This window comes from Carcharodon carcharias, chromosome 6 (assembly GCF_017639515.1).
Source record: "Carcharodon carcharias isolate sCarCar2 chromosome 6, sCarCar2.pri, whole genome shotgun sequence".
NCBI lineage: Eukaryota > Metazoa > Chordata > Chondrichthyes > Lamniformes > Lamnidae > Carcharodon > Carcharodon carcharias.
The window spans coordinates 14354937-14375184 of NC_054472.1; the positions used below are offsets into that span (position 1 = coordinate 14354937).

General features: G+C 39.5%; 1 protein-coding gene across 5 annotated transcripts in view; it reads right to left on the minus strand.

Annotated features, from left to right (window-relative positions):
• LOC121278778 (solute carrier family 66 member 2) overlaps positions 1-20248 on the minus strand; it is a 63656-nt gene that overhangs the window by 8063 nt on the left and 35345 nt on the right. For 4 of the 5 annotated variants that reach the window (XM_041189223.1, XM_041189222.1, XM_041189221.1 and 1 more), the window contains exons 4-5: positions 18606-18650; positions 5882-6098 (exon numbers count right to left, since the gene is read on the minus strand). In XM_041189223.1, the coding sequence (XP_041045157.1) occupies positions 5882-6098; positions 18606-18650 (262 nt within the window). The remainder of the gene's footprint in view (positions 1-5881; positions 6099-18605; positions 18651-20248) is intronic. The other variant, XM_041189225.1, reaches the window with a different exon arrangement.

The window sequence follows — 20248 nt, forward strand, 5'->3', positions numbered from 1 at the left end:
CCTGGCACCATTCTTGTAAACATCTTCTGCACTCTCTCCAATGCCGTCATATCCTTCATTGCTGGTATCATCTAGGTTTAGAATGTCAGTCCTCATTTTGTTTCCTAAAATGCATTATTTTACACTTTTCTACATCAAATTTAATGTGTTTCTGCCTATTTCACCAGTCTAAGTCCTCCTTAAAATGGATAATATCCTTGCAAATACTTGTTTGCAAGTTTTGTCTCATCTGCAAGTCTTCAACTTATGCCTCCTTATACCCTAGTCCAGGAATGATATAAATATATCATAAATCAAAAAGAGTAGTCCTAAAACCAACCCCTGGGGACTACCTCCAGTCCGAAAAACAATTGTTTTGGCTCAACTCGCTTTCTACTTTCATTTCCCTTCCAGATCTAGGCAGTCTGTAGTACAATCCCATTAACGTGACAATCCTTTTTAATCTTTAAAACAATGCTTAGCCTCATCTACGTCGAGTGCATTTCAGATTCAATTAAGGATTTAAACTGAGGTGTTCGATGTCTCAAGCTCAACTGAGGGGCAACTGATGGATTTTTGACTTTTAAAGAAAACTAAAAAGGATGGGCCAGAAACCCTGGATTACTCAAAGAACAGAATCTAAGTGAAAGCGTTGATTTGTAGTCTTAATTCAAAATATTCCTTGCTTTTGAAGGACAAGAGATAAGCAAGCCACGTAAAAGACAGCTGCCTAGCTAGGCCTCAGAAGGAAACTGTCAAACGTGAGCTATCTCTGTATTAGTGAGAACAATAAACCCAGCCACCATAAAGTGAAATGTAGTTGCAGTCTACAAAACAGAAGAATGTCAGTGAAGAATTCACTCATTTTCCTTTCACAGAAGAATTTGGCCATTCTGACTTCTGAGCTGTATTACTGAGTGACCACCCCTCTACCTACTGAATTTATTACTCGCGAGTCTCTAACTGAATTCCCTATCTTGAGTCATCTTTTTACCCATGTGCAGTAATTTACACTTGTCTATGTTATGTTTCATCTGCTGTTCTGCTCATTTCTATACTGTATTGTCTGGATCGTTCCATAATAACCAAGCTGCCTCTTCTGATTCTACCGTCCCTCCTAGTTCAGGATGAACTGAGGATGTGGCGACTGTTCTTTTGAGTTTCTGAATTCAACTCACTGATGTGAATTAGAAAAAATTCTGAGCATCGGGAGCCCCCACTCAGACATACCTCCTCTAACAAGTACTTGGATTTTCTTGGCCTTCAGGTGATTTCTTAACCGTCCCCAGAGATTGCCCTGAATTTACACAACTTTCAATTTAACAGATGGCCTTTTTAGTGGAACTTTGCCAAATTCTTTTTGAATGCCATGGTCTAATTGAATGGCAGAACAGGCTCAAGGGGCTGATTGGTCCCATGATTTGATACTCCATGTTTTAGGGCTTTTCACAACCCTGATTGATTTGACACTTGTGTAAGGAACATATCCTTTTATTTCTGTTGGACTGTGGATTCGAATTACAATGGCTGCAGGTTGAAAGATATGTCCATTTGAACAGGATGAGAGATATATACAATGTTGCAGTCCTGGGACATAGCATGCCATGAAAGACAGGATGGTGCCAGTAAGGAGTCCTGGACCAAGGGAGCTGCCTACAACAGCATTTTAATTGGCTCCTGATCAGGTGACCAGGGCTTGTGTGAAGAGCAGTTCAGCTGAATAGCTCCTAGCCTGAAAGGGAAAAGACCTAAAAACTCTCTCTCCTGTGTGTGCAAGATTCCAGTAATCCTACAGGAATAGCTAGCTGGCTTTTTCTTCTCATATCTCTATAACCTGCTCTCGCTGAAAACCCCTGTCAAGAGGCAAAGGGGAAAAATCACTGTTACAGACATTGAAAGGCAAGTGCTCAACCAGTGAACTGAAAGTGCTGGAAGACCACCTCACGTCATCAACAAGAACTGAAAGGAATTTGGAAGATATCAAAATTAACCCATCGAATCCTGTACTCTGGAATTGGTGCTATTGAACTATTTTGTCCCACCCTTAAAATCCATGATTTGTATGTCTTCTGTGTTGTGTGCATGTGTGTGTATAGGGATTTAAGAAGGGTGTAGAGTTTAAGTTACGGTGTTAAAAGTTAGCAATTCATATTTCTTTCTTTTGCCACTGGTTAACAACAGTTTGTTCAATAACCAGTTATTTACTTATTAAGTTTACAAACCTCGTGCTTGTATTCTGTTAACCTAAATTAAAGAGTCCGCTAGAATTGGGGGCAATCTGGTAGTTTGGTCAAACTTTTCACATTTGTCACGACTTGGGGAACAGTGGGGCTGGTATTACAGCACACTATCCCCAGTGAGTCGTGACACTTCTGCAAAGTAAAGGCTGGTCAGACAGGTACTTCTCCTCTGAATCCATGTTGACTGGGTTATCATTGTACAAATTTGTACATTGTACATTGCCAAATTTACTATTGGCAACAGAATTCAAGTTTCTATTTCTTGAAAGCATTCTGTGTGACTTTAAACTGGCGGCTACTGCTGGGGATGGTGGGGGGGTGGTGGGGTGGGATGGGGTGGTGTGGTGGGGGCTCTAAATTTCTGCACTCCTCGCCAAGTTATGTAACTTGCTGGTAAAGATTCCCTCAGTGAATTGGAAAGAAAATAGTCTCGTTCTCATTTCAGCAATGTGTGCTACTCTCTTTAAAATGTCTAATTGGAGGCACCAAAAGCAGCAGCAGCTTACATGTGGTAGTGGACTTGACTGCAAGGACCCAAAACTACAGCTGATAAGGTTAAGATTTAGTAACCGTAAACCCAAAAATCAGGTAACGGCAGTGACTTTATGGGGAAAAAAAATCAAACAGGGAGATATATTGTTAATCTATTAAAATAAATAAGTATATTTTAAATGAAATGCCGAGTTTTTTTTTGGCAAGAAACAATAATTATGACTGGAAGAGTCAAATCACTTGACAGTTGAGAGTATTTTGATGGTCTCTGCAGTCAGGCCTGTCAACTCTCAATCACTTGGATTTAAAAACACAGCCTATTTCAATGTCTTTCACCATGAAAAATAAAGACATCTCCATACATTTATGTTTGCAACCTGTCTCATTCTTTTTGACTGCAAATCTCATCCTTACCTTATGTTAACAGCTCTGGGCATGACAGTTGATGAACCTGGAGGGAGAGTTTGTCCTGACTAGTTAGTGAAAATGTCATAACTAGAATTTGCCCAGCTTGAGTTATTTTTAGTTATTGTGAAGTCCCTCATAATTCACTCATCTCTTCCTTTGTGTCACTCATGAATTCCAAGGTATTCACATATAAACTAAGCCCTGTTAATGCATTGCTGCAATTCTCCTAATGAGTGAGGACTAGCTCCTTGCCTTTTTGGCCTACTTACTCATTCACTGGTTATAACGCTGAAAGACAAAACAGAATATTTTCTCAATGGTGAGGTGCTAGGGGATATGAAGGAGCAAGGGAATCTAGGTGTCTGTAAATAGCAAATGCAAAGGTAGAAAAGGCAATTAAAAAGCTACAGGAATGTTGGTTTTAATCTCTTATGATTGTGAAAAAGTGAGGGAGTGATGCTTCAGTTGTACAGAACTTTGATTAGACCCCACCTGGAGAACTAAATTCAGTTTTGGGTACAGAATCTGAGGGAAGGTATATTGGCCCTAGAGTGGGTACAGTTGAGATTCATCAGAACCTCAGAGCTTAAATAATTAAATTATGAGGACAAGTTGCATAAACTTTGTTTGTATTCCCTTTAGTTTAGAAAGTTGATCAGTTATCCAATTGAGATGTTGAAAATGAAAAAAAGAATTCATAGGGTAGATACAGAGGAATTATTTCCTCTAGTAAGGGAATCCAGAACAAAGATATTTAAGAGTATACTATTTGTAACTATCATCTGGAGTCTTCCATTCCTAATTGATACTCAACATTGCATTCAACAGGAACTTCAAACTTCAGTAATTTCATATTTCTCATTTTAGCAGTTTAATAACTTACTGGAGACGAGGGGGTGGGCAAGTGGAAGAGAATGTGAGTGAGTGAAAGAACATGAGAATGCTAACAAAAAGCAAGTGCCAGAGTGAAACTGTAAGAAAAACAGAGACAAAGAGAGAGTGAGAGACCAGACGTCTAGGCTTGGTTCACAAGCGTTGCCTACATTTGAGTACTGCAAAGGGCAGTTGATTTAAAGTAGCTATGACGAATACAGTTCTAAAAAAAATGTTCTCTTGTTTTAGTATATCTTCAAAGGATTCTAAATGATACATCAATGCCTGACTCAATACCAGTTAGCAGTCAGTCTGAGGTCATCATGTTCAAGCACCAATTTTATGTTGACAGGCAGCTCAGGAGAAGTGTCTCGGTTTGACATTTCAAGGATAACAAAATGGCTAAATTATCATAAATATGCTGCTTACACTGAACATTTACTAGCTTAATTTAAATAAATCTGTCTGGTAGATGGATGGATTACCATCCGGCAGGCTGCAGCTCAACCTATAAACCAACAAGGGCAAAGATATGGTGTGGCAGCCCATATTCTAATAAGTAAGAATAAAGTGGCAAAAATTCATGGTTTGATCTCAAGGTCTTGCTAATTTACTTTGCGCAGATAAAGCATATTCTGGTTCATAGGGGAGGTGAGGTCTGTTCATGAACTCATCACTGACATTGAATCCAAGTAGCAACTAATGTAAAATCCCAAAATATAACCACAGTCTTGATTCACTATGAAGTCAATTCAGGCCTTGACACTCAATTCCATTCCGAAGTTTATCACTGTTTAGAGGTGAAACAAATGCGAAACTTGTTCCATGAATGCACTGTTATGAGTACCGTGTTCACTACTACTCACAGCATTAAATTTCTATGTTTCTAAATATGTTGACTCAGCAGAAAAGAGCACAGAGAATGAAATAAGGACAGGTTATGAGAAAATATTAAAAGACATTCTAGCTTTACAATCCAGACTGAAAATATATAAGAGGCTATCTGCTAAAGTACATCAATTATGAAATGGTATAAGCAAGATAATGGTACTTTGAGGTTAGCCAGTAAAGAGGATAGAAATGGAAATAAGTAAAAACAAATTACATTAAAAACCCTATCTAAAAGAAAGCAAAAAATGACAAATATTTGTAACAATTTGCAAAGCACAATACCACAGAGAAAAACACTGGGGAATTTCAAAAATAAAATTGAATGGAAGAGCATAGTGATAATAGAGTAATGGGTTCTGATTAGCTAAATCACCTTTCTTCATTTTTGATTTTTGTTCTTGTGTGCTGAAAACTCGATTAGATTGGTTGGAAATGCAGAAGTTAGTGAGATACTCCTCAAAACAGATGATGGTGGACATTGGGATCTGACAGGACCTGCCCCCTACTTAATCCATTAGAAACCCTAGTCAAGCAGTAAATACTGTTTTGCATTCTGGTCTTAGCTAAAACTTTAAAGTCGCTTTGTTCTGTTGGTAGCACTCACACCATTGACTTGTGAATATTGTGTCTTCAAACCTGACTTTAGGACTTGAATTATATTATGTAGGTTAACACTTCAATGCAGTGCTGAGGGAGTACTGCATTGTTAGAAGTACCATATTCCACACAAGGCGGTAAATTGAGGCCCTGACTGCTGGTGAGGTGGATGCAAAAGAGGAGCAGGGAATTCTTCTGGTGTCCTGTCACCAACATTGACCACTCAACAACCTATACTAAAAGCAAAAGTTGTCATTCATCACTGTTGCTACGTGGAAACTGGCTGCTGCTTTACCCTATAGTGATGGCACCTCAAAGTGCAATGAACTAGCTGAGGACATGGTAAATACAAGTTATTTTTTCCATAAGATCTTATTACAGCACTACATGGGCCCTCTTACCTCATGCCTTCTGTTGATTTGTTCTCGTAATTGCGATACAGTTGTGGTGTGCCGAGCATTGCCTCGGTAAAGACAGCGAAGAAGCCAAGCGTTTCCACAAAGAGTGAAGAATCAATAAGGAGGTAGGTTATGTATGCAGCGACAAAAGTGAAAGCCAACACACACTGTATGTAATCAATAAATCTGCTCCATAGCCAGAAGTACTGCAGATCAAAGTCTAAAAATAGAAACAAAATATTAAGAAAAATATCTAGGCAAATTTTTAGAATTTTATGAGTGCTAAATTATCATTTTTAAATTATGATCATACAACACATTTATCATAGGCCAGTTGCTAAAAAAGGCAAAAAGCATCAGGATTTCAAATGTGCACCTCACTTTATTTTGCCTGCTTACTCAATTGCCACTGTCTTTGCTACTAAGACAAGGGTTTCCCTGCTCCTTATTTTTCCTCTTCTCCTTTTACCAATTCAGATGCAGGTCACTAAAAATAGTATCAATTTTGTTAGCTTCTCTAAAGGGAGTTCAGTCACAAATCTGGGTACCATTCGATGACTTATCACCACACTAAAGTCTTATCTTCACACTGAATTTGTACTCTCGACATCTTGCAGTTAAACGGCATCTTTAACCTAGAACCAATGACCCAGCTGCTTCACAGAAGCGCAATCTGGCAGTAATTGATGCCGAGTCAAAGGAGGAGATATTAAAACGTTGACAGAAATGAGGCAGGTTTTAAGGAGGCTCTTAAGAGGATTAAAAGGGTTGGGAAGCCAGGGAGGTTTAGGGAAGAGAAATTCAGAGAATAAATGGCTGATGGCAAAGCCACCAATAATGGAACAAAGATTGAGGATGTACAAGATGCCAGATTTGGAAGGACGGAGAGGGTTGCAACCTCCTGTTTCCATCTACACAACTAACATCTCCCATACTAAGTGCCATCTGCAAACTTAGATATACACTTTTCTATTCCTTCATCCAAGTCATAAATGTATGTGAATGTATCTGATGAAAAGCTGAAGACCCAGTAGAGAACCCTAAAGGACACTTTTCATATCCTACCAATCTGAGGACGTTCTCTTCATCCTTTTTCTGTCTCCGACCTCCCAACCAATCACCAACACATCACATGGTTACCTCCAATTATGTGGACTTCCATTATTGCTAATAATCTTGTGTAAAATCTCATCAAATATCTTTTGGAAATCTATATAGAAACATCCAGAGGCACTCCTCTATTCAGCATTCCTCAAAAAATTCAACTGGATTAGTCAGACATGACCCGACACATACTCATCAGCTCATATTTGTCAAATGCTCACTCAATCTTTCTCTGATGATTGATTCTGGTATATACCCACAACAAATGTTAAACTGACAGGTTTATAGTTACTTGGTTTCTTCCTCCTTCCTTAAATAATAGTGACATTTACAATTTTCTAGTCCAGAAGCATAACTCCTGAATCTAGAGGGGAAAATTATGATGAATACATTTGCTATTTCCTTACTTTTAATACTCAAGAGTTCGAACCAGCAGTTCGTTTTGTCTATCTTGTGTCATTACTTTCTCCACCAGCATATGTTACTAGTATTAAATCAAAGTTCCTCCATTTTGTATTTAGTTTCCTTGTATGACTAGTATTTTGTCCTCTTTACCTACTGTGAAAATGGATACAAAGTACTTATTTCACAAGCCTGCCATTTCCTCAGTCAATTATAGTCTCACACGCATCTGACTTAATGGGCTCACATTTCCATTTACCGCACTCTCAATATATTTATAAATGCTTTTTGTTAACTTTGATATCCCTTGCAAGCTTTTTTTTCCATATTCTCTTTGCATCTCATTGGTTCATTTGAACCCCTGTTGCTTTACTAGTTCTCTTAGTCTACTGGATTTCCCATTGTCCTTGCATATGTCTCTTACCTTTTAGCTTGATGCTTGCTTTCTGCACTGAAATAATCTTAGGCATCAAACTGTTCTGATTAAAAAAAAATACACAATTTGGGATGGTTGATTGTTTGAATTTTCCCCTAATGATTGGAGTTGCTAAATTTTCATTTTGCCATGATTTTGCATAAAGCATCCCCACGAGCTAGCAGTTATGTTTATGGAGGATGGAGAACGGCAGGTCAGGAGTGCATTGAAATAGTCTAATCTGTGGGCAAAGATATGGAAAAGGGTTTCAGCAATTGATGAGATGAATCATGGGTGGAGGTGGAAAGAGTTAAGAGGATGGAAGGCAGTGGTTGTGATGAAGCGGATTCCGGTTGGGAGCTCAGCTTGGGGTCAAACAGAATGCCAAGGCTGTGAAGAGTTTGGTTCATGAGGCAGCGGCCAGGAGGTAGGGGGTGAAATCATGGGCAGGGTTTTATGTCCCATGGGTGGGCACATAGCCAACCCAATCGGGCAAGCATCCAGATGTCATTGCACGTTCAAGCAATATTTCGGTTGGCAGCACGCCCGCCGACAGTTAAGAGGCTTATTAAGGCCCCTAATCAAATGGTTAAATGATATTTTTTGCTGCCCGTCCAACATTATGATTGGCGGGCAGGTGAATCGGCCAGGCGGCCTTTGGATTTTTTTTAAAGAAATCTCATCCACGAGCTGGATGAGGTTTCCAGCGGTAATTAAAACAAAATTTCAAAATCATTTTTAAAATGCCCCCCTTCCTGTGACTGCGTCACATGCGGGGGGGGGGGGGGGGGGGGGGGGAGAGAACATGTTTATATCATTTGTAAAATCTTTTTGGTCAGTGTCCAATTTTTCAGCTCCCCAAGGCAGCTCTGTGCCCGCGCAAGCGCAGACTTCCACGCTGGCCCTCCTCCCGTCCTCACCCCGGCAGCGCTGAGCATTTCAGCCCGCCTTTCACACTGGCTGGCCATTAATTGGCCAGCCAGGGTCAAATTGTGGTTGGGGCCCAATCTCAGGTATTGGCCCATTTCACGGCTGCTCCCGGACCCACCCGACGAAGGGGAAATCCGGCCCCATGAGTTTGTGGAAGGAACTAAAGACGATGGATTGGTTTTCATAATGATTAAGTGGAGGAATTTGCAGCTCATCGGGAGGTCTGGATGTCACATGGATAGGGCAGAATTTTAACCACGGCACGCCGTTCCCAACCGTGGAATGGGAATTGGGTGCCACTTCTGGTGCCTCGTTTTTTCTGATTCCCACGTAATTACAATTAAAATTTAATGTGCTGACAGGATACACGGGAGACATGCGCGACCACTTGGGGTGTGAAGCATTTCAGCAGTGAAACTTGCCATCAGCTGAGAATGCAGCAGGTACAGGCAGGCTATAAAAATGCCTCCTAGACAAACAGGGTGGCTCAACATCATGGCCACAGCTTTTTTGCCCAACTCCATTGCCAATACTATAAGACTTATTGAGAGCACAAAGGTGGCAAGGGTGCTTTCCAAAATTAAATTTCACTTGTGAAAATTTCATATTACATTGGTTTTACTTTATTCACGTGCACATCGTTGTTATTTATTGAGACCAGTTAAAGTCAGGAAGCTAAACATACTGACAGACCTCATGGTTGGCACGTATTCATGGTTACAGGGGAGTTAGGCACATTTCTTTATTGTGGAAGAAACAATGTTGTGTTTTTGCATTCACTCTTTATTGAACATCCATGCTAGTATCCAGTGTTGTATTCGCCACTTTGTGAGACATGGCTGAACCTGTAGGCTCAGTTGACCCTCCCTTCTATGCATTGTCCGAGATCACTCTCAGTGGGGATAACTGAAATGTTGGATATGAATTTAAAGCCCTGTAATGACTCTGCCAGTCAACATCCTAAGATGGACCACACGTGGACAGTACTAACACTGCCCTTTAGGCCCCTCATTTTCTTACATTGACTGACTGTTCCCACCACCCCCAGAATGCCAGACCGTTCTCATTTCACTCCTCCATTCCCCGCACCCAACCCTCCGTCCTCCCTTACATCCCTCCTCCATGCCCCTGACCCCACTCCACAATGCCCCGCCCACACCAGACTCACCTGTGCCAGTCCCAAGCCTCCCTGCGAGCTGCCAGTCTCCTGCTCCCCCGACCTTGTGCCACAGTGTTCAACAAGAAAAACTGCTGACCTCAGGCACAAAGCCAACTGTTGCACGCCATCTTTAAAATGAACGTGAACCAGTGCCACCGAGATTCTCGTGAGCCGATGACTTATCATGAAGGTAGGACATAATTAGAAACAGTTTTAATATAATGAATATTGATAGCATGCAAATGTTTCGCAAGTAGGAAACCACCACGGGATGGTGTGAGGCTCAACACGGCACAAACATGCCACTGGCTTAATCTCCAAATTTGAACCCACTGTCAGGAGAGTGAAATTTCAGCTCCTGCCTAATTGAGTCATCCCACCCACCTCATTTCCCACTCTTGCAGGCCCCACAAAATCCCCACCCCCACCTCAGTGGCCTTACAACACAGAAGCTGTGGAATACAGGTGATGGTGAGGTACAGCTGGATGTCAACGTGCATGTGGGTGTTGATCCCATGTCTTTGGGTGACAATTCCAAAGCGCAGCATGTGACTATATGTGGCACTACACTGTTAACTTAGGTAGCAAGATCACTTCTCTAGTTGCACAAAATCATCAGAAGATGGGAAGAAAGAGGAGTAGGCCATTCAGCAGATCTAGCCTGCTCTGCCAAGTGGCTGATCTGATTGTGGCCTTAACTCCACTTTCCTGCCTGTCCTCCCATAACCTTAGTGCCCTTGTCAATCAAAGGTCTGTCTCTGATTCAGACCTGACCTCCACTGCTCTCTGTGGAAGCGAATTCCAAAGACTAATAAGCATACAAGAAATTCCTCATCTGTCTTAAATAGGAAACCCCTCATTTTGAAACTGTGTTCCCACCAGTTCTCATTTCCCCCAAGAGGGGAGACATCCTCTCAGCATTTGCCCTGTCAAGCACTCCTCAGAATCCAATGTGTTTGAATAAGATCACCTCTCATTCTTCTCAACTTAAATGAGTATAACCTGGTAAGCTTTCCTCATAGACAATCCCTTTATCCCAGGAATCAGTCTAGTGAACCTTCTCTGAACTGTTTCCAATGCAAGTACATCCCTCCTTAAGTAAGGAGATCAAAACTGTACACAGTACTCCATGTGTGGTCTCACCAATGCCATACAGCTTTAGCAACACTCACCTACTTTTATACTCTGCACCCCTTGCAACAAGGACCAATGTTCCACTTGCCGTCCTAATTACATGCTGTACCTGCATGCTGACTTTTTGTGGTTGATGTACAAGGACACTCAGGTCCCTCTGTGTTGTAGCATTTTGCTGTCTCTTCCCATTGGAAAAATATTCTGTTTTGCTATTCTTCCTGTGAGTGGACTACTTCACATTTTGCCACATCATACTGCATCTACCACTTTTTTTGCCCACTCATTTAACCTATCTATACCTCTTTGCATCTTCCTCACAACTTGCTACCTATTAGCAAACTTGGCTACAATACCGTCTATCCCTTCATCCAAGTCATTAATACAGATTGTAAATAGTTAACGCACCAGCACTGATCCCATTGGCACTCCACCAGTTAGTTTGCCAAACTGAAAACACCCCAATTATCCCGATTCTCTGTTTCTTGTTAGTTAGCTAATCGTCTATCCATGCTAACATATCACCCAACACCATGAGCTCTTATCTTGTGCAATAACCTTTTATGTGGCACCTTATCAAATGCCTTTTAGAAATCCAAATATGCTACACCAACTGGTTTCCTTTTATGTACTCTGCTTGTCACATCCTCAAAGAACTCTAATAAATTTGTCAAACATGATTTCCCTTTCACAAAACCATGTTGACTCTGCCTGATTGTAATGTGATTTTCTAAATGCCCTGCTATATAGTACAATGTTGCAAATCCAGCTATTCAAAAACCGGAGTTACCTGAAATTTATTTATTTTTTTTTAGAGTGTGCCATGCGTCAAGTTTAATTGCGTAAAATAAAACCTTACCTAGGCAATTAGGTGACAGTGCTGCATAGGCGCAGTGTGGGACTGGACTAGTTATCCCCTTTGCTATTTGTATGCTGGTCTATTCCTGCACACCAAACGACCCTTGGCCCTGCCCAACCCAGCTTGACCTGACCCAGCTTGACCCGACCTGTCCATGGCCCGACCTAAGATCCAGCAAGATCTGAAATCCAGCATGGCCTCGGTCCCAAGGTTGCCAGTTTTGAGACACTGTATCTGTACCTCCTTAATAGTGGATTCTAGAATTTTTCCAATGACATACGTTAGACTAACTGGCCTATAGTTTCCTGCTTTCTGTCTCCATTCTTTCTTGAATAGTGGTGTTACATGTGTGATTTCCCAATCCTCTGGGACCTTTCCAGAATCTAGGAAATTTTGGAAGGTTACAACCAATGCATTCATCATGACACCATGCAAGGCAAGAAAACAGGCAAAACTAGTGTAGAGTTCTAAAATGGCAAGCTCTTGACTCACTTGGATGAGTCCCCCTTGAATGATCATTAAGAGCACTGAGGGAGTAAGATCAGGTGAAGTTTCATAGCTCCAAGTTATGATCAATGTCATCCAGTTTTCATTATGTAATCTCATTCGCTCAGGTATGCACACAACCAGCCCATGCCGTTTGTGCCTTATAATATGAGCTCTATCGAAAGATGTTCTTGAAAACTGCTACATAACATGAACCACTTTTCTGTAATAGTAGACATGGCACTGCTATTTGACACATCTTGTTCTGGCATGCTCGGCATCGCTCTCATTAATATTTTAAGCACCCACACAGCTGTACTTGTACTGGAAGATACAGTTAGTGAGTTAAAGGAGCTGTCTAGAATGATTGATACATCAGTGATTCATGTGATGCATGTGAGTGGTGATTTGGCTGAGTCTACAAGTGATTAGTTTGCTCGTCTCGAAGGTGAAGCACAAAAGTTCAATACGCAAGTGAGCTTGACTACCACCAATAGTGCCAATTCTGTGGTGCAGCTTGATAGCAGATATCCTTACAGCAGACAGCATAGCTTTGCAACGGCTATCCTGCTGACCTACAGTCTACAAGTCAGTTACTTATGCTAATCACCAGGTAGGTGGTCTAGGGTCTGAAGATTTGATTGATGACATTAAGGCAGATGCCAGACTTGGAGGCCTAATCAAGTCTTCTGTCATGCATCGCTTTAAGAATGTAAAGAAGTGTGATGGCGTGCTTTGAAAGTCTTTAAGAATCTTCCCGTAATGCAGAACCCATGGAAAGAGTTTCTGTGATATTAACAATGATTCTGCTGCTTCTCTTAATAATTAAAAAGATCCATTGTGGTCAATTCTTAAACGCAATAATGCAGAAATTAATGAAAATAATACACTCAACAGCTGCAAAATAAACATACACTAAACATTGCTAAGTAGAAAACTACCTGAAGCATTAGTTAAATAAAATGTTTCCTTCTGCCTATTAAATAGGCTGAGATTTTAAACAGCTTTCCTTGAATGCCTGGCTTTTGTCAGTGGAAGTTCCATTAGAAGGGATTTATGCTCAAACAGCAGCAAAAGCACAAAAGTGACTAGGCTGTTCTTGCCATGTTGTTTAATTAGGCTGACAATAAAAACAAGTGGGAGTGAACTGCACGAGTGCACAGCTCAGAAGAAACTGCTACATGCTGCATTTTCAGTGGGGACCAGGTGGAATCACCAGCCACCCAGTTTCGTGCAGCAATCTGCTGGTTTTTAAAAAAAAAAAGTCAATTGTAATAAATGGGAACTTCCCTACATAAGCGTTCATCGCTTTTGTAAATAATCCACTATTTTGCAGTTCAGGCTCTGTACAGTTTATTGCTTACAAGCAAAAATAAGTCCCAATATCACAAAATTGAGTGATATAGAGCCAAGGAAATCCCAGATTCGATCCTGGTCTGCGCCTAGTTAGCTAACATAAGCCACGGTTAAAGCCATCCCCAATATTCTCCAGCTGGAGATGGAGATCATACTCCATATTATGTGCAAATGTAAATGTTGGACAGGACAGAACGGAGAGTGATACCCCTGGTCAAATAGGCTACTGACTTTTGAGATGCTGACAAGAATGATAATTTAGAAAAGAAAATATTTTTCTATTGTGCAATGAACATGTCATTAAGTTTTATATGGCTGCTTTATAGGCTTCTTTTAAAGCGAGAGGTGGAAAAAGATATAGCTGCTCCTGGATCTCTGAAGGCTATTAAAATTTATTATGTACGTTCGATGTGTATGCTTGGACATTTCTGGATTCTGTACTAATCGAGTATATTCAAATATGCAAACCCCATTTGCTGGTTCAGCTTTGCATCTGCTTATAAGATGAAGCAGTTATCATCAAAAGTGTTGCAAAAACCTGAAGGTTAGGTTAACAGATACAAAATGACCATCCAACCATACTCAATTGCTTAGCTATTTTTTAAAATTTGTGCAATATTTAGGGAAGGTTTTCCCCAATGCAGGCTCGCTCAAGGCTAACCAATGTTGTAGTGGGTCCTCAAGCAGCTGTATTGCCCTTTACTTGTTTATGCACTGGAGCCAACTCCTGCTACAAGAGTGAATGCCTCATGGTTGCTGCAGTGCTTTCTGCCTGCAATTTGGGAACTTCGGAGGCCATGAGGTGCTTGGAAAACAGAGGCTGTACAGGCCAATTTAACTCTCATAGTCTATACTCATTATCTAGCTGATGGTTACTTTTTAAACCAATTTACAATTTTGCTAGAACTAGGAAGGGTGGTAATTGCACTTCCAGTGTAGTCCATTTGCCAATCTGCCAATGACTTGGTTCTGTCTGTAAAGTTACATGACAAATCTCCTGTAGCTAGCAATGACTAATTTCTCAATAGATTTTTTTTTATTAAAAAGCTACTCAAGTGAATGGAGTACTTGAAATTTGGAAGCGCATTCACCAAGTTCAGTTTCCCCCAATTTTTTCCCCATACTCTGCAGTAATTGAAAGGATGTTATTCACTCTGAATCATGGTTTAGGCACAAGCGAGACTAATATACAGAACTGCAAAAGGCCTATTGCTGAACAGTTTTACAGTTGTCTATTTCCATTTGGTAAGCACTGTCACTTAAAATTATGCTTAAAGGCAATATGCCTTTAAAGTCAAAACCATTTTAGTTCCATTTCAAGTTAAGTATTGTTTTAAGCAATATTGCACCCATGTTTTGATAAATTGGTCCAAATCATGATGAATCAGATCTTCATTATATATCTCCAATGAAAATGCATTGGTTATGACCACAACATCGGCTTGGATAAAAATAATCTATTAAATTTATAGCAATCGCTATCAAATGCTGACCCCTAGAGGACCAAGATGGCATTACATTCTCTTGACAAACTTCCATTAGTTAATACAGACTGAAGTTTCTATGACTCCCATTAATTATAATTTTTCATTAATATAGATGAGAGAAATATATTTCTGCTAAATAAACTTTTGTGCCATAAAACATAAAACCCACATGTTTGAAAGACAAGTTGATTTTATAGCCCAATATTAAATCATCTTATAAGTTACTCCTCTAACTTGATAATTTTTTAAATACCTATGCTGTGCAATTTGTCATGATTTAAGAAAGATAATCTTGTGCTTTTTTGTGGTATGAATCAGACATAGGCTAAAGGTATCATGCAACTCAGCATATCTACAGAAAGTACATTTAAGTTAAAAACGTTGGTGTTCCACATGTTATGTTAACTGCTTGAATTGTCTTCAAGTTTCAGTGTTATGTAAACTCTACTGAAGAAGCCTTGTTTAGTAGAGGATTATTTAAATCCTCATTTAATCCCACTGCATAGATTTGAGCATAAAATCTAGGCTGACCACTGCATTACTGAGGGAGTCAGAGGTGCCACCCTTTGGATGAGGTGTTTAACTGAGGCCGTGTCTACACTCTTAGGCGGACCTAAAAGATCAGTGACACTATTGCAAAGAAAATTGGGGCCCATATTTATTCCTCAACCAACTTCACTAAATCAACTTATCTGGTCATTATCACAGTGTTGTTTGTGAGAGCTTGCTGTGTGCTAATTGGCTGTCACATTCCCTATGTCATAACTGTTGTTATGACTTAACTTCCTTTCCTCAGGAAATTAAACAGGTTGAATATACGCACCCAAAACTGGTTCCATCAACATACATTGCACATTTGATCCATTCCACACAATCCTAAGACAGACAAGTTTTTTTTTGAGGGACCCAATGTTTGCCGTTAGACCACAAGGTGGAAAACCTGAACCGGGAAACATTCCATGTCAAGAATAAAATCAGTTTTTGAAGATATTGAAAAGGGCAGCTTCTAACTAGTTCCAAACACCACACAAAAAAAATCATGCTGAATCAATATATGGATCCATTTCTAAATTCTAGCCGTAAACAGGGATTTGAAACAAAAATAAATCACGTAGTTATTTTACAACTACCACAGAACGAAATACTGAAGTAAGGACTAATTAGAATTGAAAAATACAAAATAAGCTTTCATTATACCCTTGGTAGTACGAACAACAGTAAATTTATCCTGGGCTGCAAAAAGAAAGGAGTCCTGCACACAAACTGTAGAAGAATTATGTCTCTTATTACCTGGAATATCTCAGGATAACTATTTCATACCCGTTTATTTAAAGTGTAGATTTTCAGATTGGGGTCTCCAATTCTACTGGAGTCATCATAGAATCCCAGGGATTACCAAATCATTAGATTTCCCTAATCATTGGCTCACTAATATGTAGTTTCTGTTGCTGTACAATAATGAAAGACATTATGTAACAGTAGCACTGTTTTGCCCTTGGAAGTCATGAGGGCCAATGAATTTGCGTCAATATTTGCAAGGTTTGAATACGATTGGTTTTAACAGCTAGTTATATCAGAGAAAGCAGGTTTGATGTTAAAGGCCCAATCTTAAGCAATAATAATGATCATTAATGCAGTGCTCCTGATACCATTTATTGAATATGGCTAGGGTTTACAGACTTAGTGCATGGTTTCAGTGAACAGTCTTTCATACAATACTGCACAACTCTGTATTCAACCTGAAAATCTTGAATAAGTTAATGTGAAAATTTCCACTGATTCACTTCATCAGGTCACTGGAATGAATTGGGTTCTCCCACTGCAACATTCCAAAAACAAAGAGAAAACATAAATGTAAACCTTATTCGACTATTGCAGTACCACCAATGCAGCAGGGTCAACGAAGACTGCTACTCACTGTAACCTTGCTGTATCAAAACACTTGGAAGAGTCAACAGATTGGAACAGCACAAAATAAGTCTTACTACTGGCTTTCTGCCAGTTTGTCATGTTCTGAGTAGCAAATGATCTCCTATAGGTGACAAGTGAAAATGACACAACACAGATTTTAGTTGAAGGGGATACATAAGACGTCCCAAGATGTAACATGAAAAGCTCCAAGAATTATTGCATTAACAAGGCTACACTATAGGATGTGGGGTGGTAACAGCATCAGCCAAGACAAACAAATGTAAGCAAGTTTTTCAAAATACTTTATCCCAATATTAGTCTTTGCAGAACAATCTGAAACACCAAGAAGAGACCTATGGTGTACACTAGCTTGCATCTCTCAACTTACTGAGTTTGGTTAACTCTTTATAAATTTCAATAATCTTTAATAACAGTTAAGATACTGGAAAATTATGTAATCTTTAAAGTTGTGATTTTAAGTGTCATTTTTAAAGGCTACAAATTATGCTGTTACTATCGATATTTAACATGCATATGTAATTACTTTGTTGCCTCAATCAACATATTGCAAACTGGATAACTACTCCATGAAAATAACAATGGTAATTTTTTTCCACCATATTAAACATTCGTACACTCATTTCTACACTTTGGTCATTTTGTTCTCCACCAATTAATATGTTATTCTCCACCAAATTGCAGACTTTTACAGGGGATCGACTTATTAGAAAAGATAGTAATTTGCATCTGCATAATGAATTCCCATTCTTAGCCCTGCCAATGTCAGCTGGCACTGACAGAGGTCATATGCTGGCCACAGGGAAGAAACAAAAGTCTTTCAAGCCCTTCTTAAATTGAAAACTCTGTCACTTGGTTACAATAGAGAGAGCTTGCTGAATAATGTTACAAGCTGCCATTCTTTGTAACTGGGCCTGCAAATGTTTAATTAATAAAGCTCTCAAAATAAATAATCATAACAGCCATATGATTAATTCTGCATATTCTACACCATAACATTGACCTAAAAGGTGTTCTAAATTGATGCTAATACTCAGATGCAATACAATTAAATTTAGTATTACATCTTCAACACTTATCAGTTTCGGCTGAGGCTGCATAGGTATAGATTTTAAAAAATCAGAATTTGTTAAAAAACAAACATTGCTATGAATTAAGAGCTTGGAATGCGCAAGCCTTTCACATAGAATAGAGGAAGAGGGATTAAGCCGTGCATCCACATGCTCAATATTCCCTTATCAATATATTCAAGACCTTGAATGTTCAGAATGACCCAACCGCACCCATTTTATTTCAACATGTGCTGACACTCCCCTCTAATGAAAAGAGGCTGCGCACACCAAGTCTTTCTACACAAAAGCATTCATGCATTCGACAGCAAAAAACAACTGTAAAAAGAAATGCAGGCTCAGGTAAATGCTATGGGATAAATCTTGGGATGTTTACATGCTACATGGGTGTATACATACCCAGAAAGAACTTCCTAGGAGTTTTGATTTCTTCATCTTTACTGTCTATTAACACATACCAAAAGCCAGAAAGAAGAGAAGACAAGAAGCAAGTTGAATTTGATTCAACCCAGTATTTTCCAGCAACCATTGCACACTGATATATTTACTGGACAGCAGGGATGTTAGTAAAGAATTTTCGCAAGTTAATAATGTTTAACCATTGCTTTTATCCATTCACACCCAAGACCAGGATTGATTATTTTCCCCTTTAAATCTGAAACAGCCTTTAGTTGTCCACCTCTTCATAATAAAGTTCTAAATTATCTCATTATCTGAAAATTGAGAATTGAATAGTTTAAAATAAGCACACAGCAGGTTTGTATTAGACTGGATGAAACAAACATGTTTTGTTGGGAAAATTACACTTCAATTTATTTAAAAAAAATTTGTTTAGCAAGAGCATGAAATAGCACTGAATCTGGAGCATTAAACTCAGAAGTGTAGACCTGTGACAGCAGCAGCCTGAATTCAGACCTTGCCAGGCTGATCAAGTTTAGTTATGTGTGTGTTTTTTTTTAAATCTTACCTCCTGGCTGAGATTAAGAATTTTCTCATCTCACAGAAAATTTCCATTGAGCATCACCACTAGTCCAAGTGAACAGGTACCTGACATCCATTCTTTAATGGCCAGTGATTACTGCAGAGTGTATTCAGAGACTTTAAAGTCTCTCTCCCCAAGGCTACGCTAGGGTGCTTCAACAGGTCAATGATCACAATGTGATACTGAACCGTACAGATCAAGATAATATGTACTGAGCAAACTGATCACATGCATCTGAGATTCGGGATGCCACAAATGGACTTACCACCCTTGAGTTGGGGAGGTGGAAAGAGCAGAATTCACAGAGGGGTTTCTCGATCCTTATTACCATTCGGCCATGCCCATGTGAAAGTGAAAGTGCACATACTTGCATCATTAAGAACAAGATCAGACTTGGCTGAGATATTCCCAATGGTGAGAAATCATAAAGAGGCTCATCATCTAGGTGCAAGTAAGAGACTCTTGGGTGAAGTACGAGAGGACACCCATTATACAGGGAAGCATACTGCAGTCCAATTCAATGAGCTGTCAGAAACCAGAATATTAGGGGTAAAATGTCATTATTTAATTTAGATCTCTTTACCCTCCCTTTTGGTTTTACACCATTCTCTTTAATAGGCAAACACTTGTGTTGTGGTCAACCTCACCCAATAAACATACCACATTCTAAAACAAAACTAATTTAATAAAAGTCTAATTTCTTGGGCAAATTCACTTGACTGCTGTATCTGAACTGAGACTGAAGTAAGTGACTGCACTGTTCAACCCTCAGCTCCTCCCAACCGCGCAACATTTGTTTAATTTGTGCCTTCTTATAAGCTAAGTACTAAATTTTCTAGATGTTTATGTGCAATGGATAAAATCCAAATCAAGGAATTAAATTTGATGCTGCAGAACTATATATTTACAGTTCTTAATATCTGGTACAAAGATGTGCTAGAGTCTTGGATCAAAGCATGCCCTGGGAAACAACTACTATTCAGTTAGGCACAGTGCAATGGACACTGGTGTAAAGGGCAGCATGATTTATCCAGAATCGCTATTACATGCCACATTTTAC